We start from the raw sequence: 7,574 nt of genomic DNA on the forward strand, positions 1-7,574 counted from the left end.
CTAGATTACTTTGTAGGTAATGTTAGTACACGTTCATTTGTGTGGATTTTTCTGTATCAGTAATAACAGGTGTTCTTATAGAGGAACAAGGAGTAGTGTTTTGGTGGCTTTTCTGCTTAGATCAGGAGGGCCCTCTTCCTCTTTGTTGTTACAGTGAAATGCAGTTATTTATTTTTAAATAAGTGTGGCCTTTTTGGGAAAGGGCTCTGTTTTCTTTGTTTGTTTGTTTTCTGCTAATTTAATTCAACAGAGCTGTTATCATGGCTACTCTCTTCCTTTTCCTTACCACGTAACCCTGAAGGAATACCTCTCACTTCCAGAGCGTTTTCTAGTCTCTCAGAAGCTATGTCTTCCCATGGTTACCATCTCTGGCCCCCTACGTTTCACAAGTCCCTTTCTTTGGATTCCTCATAGAAAGTGCTCTGATGTACTAGAGCTTATTCTTACTCTCAGTATGTCTGCACTGCATGGAGGGGCTTCTTCTTCCAGACTAAACTGTGGTGGTTGTTTTTTGTGTTATGTGTTCACAGTTCTCTAATGTATCGTCACTTCTGACAGCTCAGGAATCAGCTCATGAACACACTCTGCTGGTCTAGGGGGTTTGTTTCCCCACTTACATGTAAATTAAAGCGTGTGTCAATTAAAGGATTCTATGTCCTAGTTATGCTGTAGGCATAAATTATGGGTGATTTTATTTGCTTTCCTTTATAGTAGTTGGGATGATGTATGGAAAGATTCTAATTTAGGTGGTTGCCATTATCCTTGAGAACCTGACTTTTATAAGTTAAAAAAAATAACATAGACTTTAAAAGGAGTAATAGAGCGAAGTAGTAGTAAGGGCTTAATAAAGAGAAATGTAGAAACTAGTAAGTTACAGAATTTGAAAACCCTAGCAGAACTGAAACAATTCCAGATCTATAAAGTGGTAGTGGGAGAAACATCAACATTGGTAAGGCTTGAGGTAGTTTATCAAAAAAGAGCAGATATATAAAAATTTGGACCAATGAAGGTTATATAAACACAAATATAGAGTAGATAAAATATATGAAAATAATACGTATGCTAAAATTTGAAAATTTGATAGGATGCCCCAATTTTCTAAGCTAGTATAAATGATCAAAATTGGCTCAAGGTGAAAAAAAATCAGTGGCCATCTTAGAAGAATTTAAATGTTGCTAAAAGAAGTAGCTAAGATCAGAAATCTAGAATAAAATCATTTAGAAAGCAATAATTTTTTTTTTTCAACTTTAAGTTTGAAGTCCCTGTGATTAATGTCTATCTAATAGTGGAATGGAGAAGCAGGAGCACAAAAAAGAATCCATAGGTATAAACAGAGATTTGGGAGCTCATCACCACATAAGTGAAAAAATGCATCGCTGCTGTACCTTATCAAGTGCTTACAGGTGGATGAGAACTAATATGTCGTCCTACCAAATCTTACTGCATTTCATGTTTTCTTACAGATAGGTAAAAAAGAGTGCATCTCCCTGCCAGATGTTATTGATTTTCCTTCACTTCCTTGGAAATCTGCTTTTACTCCAGGAATAACTGAAATTTCTTTATTACAGATTGAAAGTAAGTGTGATAAAACTGTAAGAACAGATGATTCTGTGAAGTAAAATTAAATGATGTTAATGAGGAGTTACTGTTTGATGAGAAGAGTTTCAGTTTGGGAAGTTAAAAAAAGTTCCAGAGATAGATGGTGGGGATGGTTTCACTACATTGTAAATGTACATAATTCCATTGAACTATACATTTAAAAATGCTTAAAATGGTAATTTTATTAAGTATATTTTACGACAAAAAAAGGTAAATTGTTTTAAAGTATATGAATTGTATGTTGATTACTGCATATGTTTAGTCAGTAATATTTCTTTTAAAAATATATTCTAAAATTTACATTTTCCATGTAAGATTTAAGTACAATATCTTAGGCCCAAGATAAATTTATCAAAAGAATTAAAACAAGAACTATAACTACTTGAGCTTTATCTAGTTTTACAAATACATGTAAATTCAGATGAGACATACTGTATTATCTACATACATGTAAATAATGTAAATTATGTTTCACTCTTAGAATCTAAAATGACTACTCAGTGTTTTCCACAGGGGCAAATGCTATATTTATTATAGGAAGAAAAACAGAATTTAGGTAAAATTTATTTTTGCTGTTTTAAGCACTTTGAAGTTTTACACACTATATTTTTTAGGAAATGAAGCATCTTTTAGCTTTTAGACATTGATAAATATGGGTTATATTTTAGGAGAGAAGATTATCAAACAAATAAAACAAGTAAAGGAAGAAAGAAGATATTTGGAAAGAATTAGAGAAGAATTAATGAGAAAAGTTGAAAAGCTATCTGGACAAAACAAATCGAAGCCATATCATGGTAAAGTTTATTACATATCTTTTATCACTATAAAGAAAACAACGTGGACAGTATTTATGCTTTTTAATGTTTGCTATTTTACTGTTGTGATTTCAGTGGTACACTACTAAGTTCAATACAGGAAACATGAAATCATTGCTCAACTGTTTCACATTGGGTGTTTTTTACTAAAACTCACACATTTATCGTAAGTGACATTCATTTATTTATTTCTTTGTTGTTCAGTCCATTTACTGAATACGTATTTATTAAGTGCCTACTGAATTTCACCACTGTTCCACGGGCTGAGGAGATACTGAGAGGCAGACACAATCTGGTCACTGTCCTCGCAGAGCTTACAGCCCCCTGGGGAAATGATAATCCAGTTAAGCAGTAATGATACAGCCTGATGGACACCATGATAACGGCACCACAGAACGCTGTGCATAGGAACACAGAAGAAGAACACCCAAGTTAGATGGAGAGATCGAGAAAGGCTTCCAGGAAAAGATGTGCTAGCATCTGAAGCGTGCCTCCTCTTGGTTGCAGGCCTTCAGGCACACGTTTCCCTCTGCCATCTGCATCTGCCTGTCCTCTCTTCCCCTTCTGTCCCCATCTTCCCAGTTCACCTGGCTATTTCCTACTAACCATTCTATTTCAGGTTAGATATCACTTACTCTAGAAGCCTTCTTGCAGTCCCTTAGTCTCCCCCAGGTGCTGAATTTGTTGGGATGTCTGTCTGCTTTGCTGACCTGAATGAAGGAATAAATGAATGAGAGAATTAGGTAGGACAAGTAGGTAGTTTTCTTAGAATACAATCAGAAACATTGTTACTGGAACTGGTGGAAATGGAAAAAATGACCCAGTGCGGAGAAAGTATAGGATAATGGTTTGCAAGGTGCTCAATGATTTGACAGGCCTGCATTTTGGGTTGTTCTTGAGAATTATAAGGGTTAAAAGATTTATATGGAATTAACTGGTTTAGGATTCTCAATTTACAGAAAATTATTGTTTCAGTACTGTAACTGCCTGAAGATTTCAGACACTGTCAGGAGATATTTCTGAGGGTTCTACCTCCTAATATTAAAGTGTATCCTGGAAGTGGTGGCAATGATAGCCTTGTTGTAATGTTAAACAAGCAATTTTATCAAGCAAGTTTGAGCAATGGACTGGAAATCACAGCACCAGGATTCTCATAGCAGATCAGCCTTTTATTAGGCAAGAAATTTCTCCTTTGTGCCTCATTCTTTCTTTCTATAAAATGAGAATGAGCAGTCATTTTCTACTTCAACAGGAATATTTCCAGATAAAGGCATGTATCAGCCGTCAAACACGAGTATTTATGGAGCCTACTATGTGTTCAATTCCCAGCATTGTTTTAAAAGCCTAGGATACAGCAGTAAATAAGACAAATGTGGCCATGCCCTTAGGGAGCTTGCTTCTAATGGGGGTAGGGGAGCAGACAGACAATAAAAAAGTAAGACAACATCAGCTACTGATTCGAACTGTGAAGAGCATAATTTAAAAGATCGTAATACAGAGTGTTAGGGCAGGAGAGATGCTTTGGTTCCAAGGACACCATTTCTGTGGAGACATCACTACGATTTAATTAATAAGGAGGTAGGCATGTAAAGAGAGGGAAAAACAGCCTGAACAGAAGGAACACTAAATGTCACGGTCCTAAGATAGGAATGAGTTTGCAGTCTTAGACCTGAAACAAGGCCAGTGGGTTGAAGTCTGTGATAAACAAGCAGGAATATAGAGGGAGATAAAATTAAAAATTCAGCAAGGAACAGAGGCCAATTCAAGGAGTTTGGATTTTATTCTCAGTAAGGTGGTAAAGCCATTGGAGGATTTTTAAGCTAAGGATTTACATGATTCTTAAAATATTTTAGAAAAATCAAAATGACTGCTATATGGAATAGCTTGTAGAGAGGCCAGAATGGAAGCAGAGAGACCAGCTAGGAAGATAGTGCATACATACTATATAGTGCATGAGGATTCGATACAGGGCAGAAGTTCAAATTTTGAGTTAAGTTCCGTGTAGTTATATAATTTTAAACAAATCACCACATAGAACTTCATGTGGGGTTTGATTTTTTTTTATAATCTTAAAAAAGTAAACAAATCTGGAATGCTAGCATGTAGTTTGTGTTGCTGTTAAGTTTGTACTTAGAAGATTCTCACTGGTGCCTAAGTGATTCCTAGCTGGCAGTACTGAATTTCTAATTAAGGATCTCAGGTTTGAGAAATTCTGCCCCACACAATTTTGCAGATAAGTTCGGAATAATTTTGATAAATGATGAATCAGATTCAGCCGACATCATAAAACATAAGTCATTTGGGGAGCTGAAAAAAATAAGGAAAAACCTAAAAAAGTATATTATTCCTCTTCACAGTTATAGTTACATATATAAATAACTATTCCATAATCAAATCATATTATGGAATGTAATCAAAATAAAAATATACACATTTGGCTATTGGTGGTTATTTTAAATAAAGGTGTTCCAGAAATGATTACAAGCTTAAAGAAGAACTTGGTTGTGGTTCCTGGATTTACACTATTTGCTTGTATTTGTAAATAAGTACTTTTATTATCCAATAAACATTTTGTTCTTAGCTCTGATTTCTTCAGCATGTAAGGAAGAAAGAAGAGGGGAGTAGACGGGTTAAATTAACTCTCGGGTCCTTTCCAGGTTGAAAAGTTTAATCCTCTAATCAGATTCAAACTATAGCCTTTTCTTTTTCTTTTTTTTATATAGCTTATAATGGTTGGAAGAAAAAGCACTTTGAAACAAAGAAAGTCACAGCATCATTGGAGGAGGTTTTAACAAAACTTCGAGAAGATTTAGAACTTTACTATAAAAAATTGCTCATGCAACTTGAAGCCAGGGAGATCAAAATGAGACCAAAGAATCTGGCAAACATCACAGACTCTAAGGTGCTATAAAAGTGTTCACATTCTATTAGAGAAGTTCTAGTCAAGATACATGCTTTCTCATTGTTAGTATTATCATATTTTGGATGCTGGGTACAAGTAGCAAATCCTTGATTTAACCTGGTTGAAATAAGAAAATTCATGATCTCATGTAATGGATGCTAAGGAAATACATTCAGCAGCTTACTGATGTCTTTAAGGGACCAGGTGCTTCTGATATTTCTCCCTATTATTTTCAAGTGTTGGATTCATTATAAGAGGGCTTTCTCTCATGGTAGCAACAGAGTTGCCAATGGTAAGTAGGGCTATCTCCCTCCATACCCAGAGAGAGCCTCTTGCAGATGCATGGAATATATAAAATGTTCCCTTTTGCTTGTTGGGGCATTAACCAGGCCCTAACTTAGACCAATTAGGATCAAATCTGTACCTGAGGCCAGCGTCACTTTTCTTATTTATGGGGGAGATGAACACGTGATGCAATAGAGAGGGGCACGAACATGTACTACACTCCTCTTTTTCAGTGTGTGTGGGGGTTAATAACACCCACAGAATCAGGTATTGGTTTTCTAAATATTAAATTGTGTTTAACTTTCATCAATTAATTTTTGGAGATAGTCTTGAATGTTGAACACTCAGAGACCTGAAGTTTATTTTTTCAGTCGAGTAATTCTGCCACATACTTAAAGAACAAATTCCAGAGGCCACTTTTCAGTTTAACTTGAATGATTTGATTCCACTTACCAAAAAAAAAGATTTTATGGTAATTACCATTAAAAGTATGGTTTTAACCTAAGACATATTGAATCATTAAAAGTTTATTCCTTTATATTTCCGCAGTTTTATTGAGCTATCAATGACATAATGTATTAATTTAAGGTATATAACACAGTGATTTGATGTAAGTATATACTGTGAAATGATTACCACAATATATCTAGTTACCATCTATCGCCTCACAGTTACTTTTTGTGTGTGTGTAAAGAGAACTTTTAAGATCTAGTCTGTTAACTTTGAAATATACAACACAGTATTTTTAATTCGTTTCTGTGCTGTACATTACATTCTAAACTTATTTATATAATAACTAGAAATTTGTACCTTTTGGTTCCTCCACCTATTTCCTCCACCCACCATCCCTGACAACCACCAAAAAGGTCTCAGTTTCTATGAGTAAAAGTTTACCATTTTACATAAATTTAATGTAAAATCCTAATAGGCTCACGTAACGATTTGTCCATATAGCTGATACCTTTTTTTTAGCATAGCTGATGCTTTTTGTCCTACTATTTTATTAGTTTTAATATGCAGTGTTTTTTCACAAACACAGTTTAAAATTTTAAATAATTTCTGTGGTGACCATTATACCTCATAAACTTTTTGAACAAAAGTAACCAAAAAGGCTTCTTATGTTAAATGGGTTCTCTTGTATTAAATAAGTTTCTTTATATAAACTATACTATTTAATTATTAAATATGTATTTTAAAGTTATTCTAATAAAGCATTGTGCCAATTTCAAAAGCATTGCTAATATCTTAAACCCAGCATATACCTTTGACAGTAATAGTTGTTGGCTTTTATGGTACTAATTTAATGGTTACTTTTACAAATATCTGTTTATTTTTATAATACGTGAATAATAAGAGTAGAAGAGAAGAGAAAGTGGTCCCTAAAACTTAAGAAATCAACTGGTCAGTAGTAATTTACTCCAAAGTAATAAATTTGTTTTATGGAATAGGTTATTTTCATGATTTGCTCTTTTGATATTTGTTATCACATTGCAGTTTGTATTAGTAAGTTAAAAATAAAAATGTATAGATGTTATCCTTAGTAAAGATGTCTTTATATATCTCACACAGAATTACCTTATAATCCAGATCACCGAGGTACAGCATGCAGTTGACCAACTTAAGAGAAAATTGGATATAGACAAAATGAATCTCATCATAGAAGTTAAGGTAATTTACATTTGTCTTAATCAGACTATAACATTTATCGTAAAATAGAATATTTTGGTGTTTTAACTTTGGGTGTCAATAGCATAAAGGTAGTAAGGATTGACTGTCTTAAAATTGTTCCCTTAACAACAAAGAGCACAAGTGAAAAAAAAATTCAATAACAACAAGTAAATCGTGAAAAGATGCATGTTATAACAAGTCCAAAGTAAAATTTAGGAAAATTCCGGTAAAAATTAAAAGAAAAGGACCCTGTGAATCAGTATAAAGTGTCCATAAAGTATTTAAAGAAGTGGTTTTCATGTATT

General features: G+C 33.9%; 1 protein-coding gene across 7 annotated transcripts in view; it reads left to right on the forward strand.

Moving 5' to 3' along the window:
- SPATA1 (spermatogenesis associated 1) overlaps positions 1–7,574 on the forward strand; it is a 69,200-nt gene that overhangs the window by 22,265 nt on the left and 39,361 nt on the right. For all 7 annotated transcript variants that reach the window (XM_088791250.1, XM_088791249.1, XM_088791252.1 and 4 more), the window contains 4 exons: positions 1,464–1,575; positions 2,268–2,393; positions 5,138–5,316; positions 7,171–7,269. In XM_088791250.1, the coding sequence (XP_088647376.1) occupies positions 1,464–1,575; positions 2,268–2,393; positions 5,138–5,316; positions 7,171–7,269 (516 nt within the window). The remainder of the gene's footprint in view (positions 1–1,463; positions 1,576–2,267; positions 2,394–5,137; positions 5,317–7,170; positions 7,270–7,574) is intronic.

This window comes from Rhinolophus sinicus, chromosome 14 (assembly GCF_057876585.1).
Source record: "Rhinolophus sinicus isolate RSI-liver-muscle chromosome 14, RSI-T2T, whole genome shotgun sequence".
NCBI classification, from domain to species: Eukaryota; Metazoa; Chordata; class Mammalia; order Chiroptera; family Rhinolophidae; genus Rhinolophus; species Rhinolophus sinicus.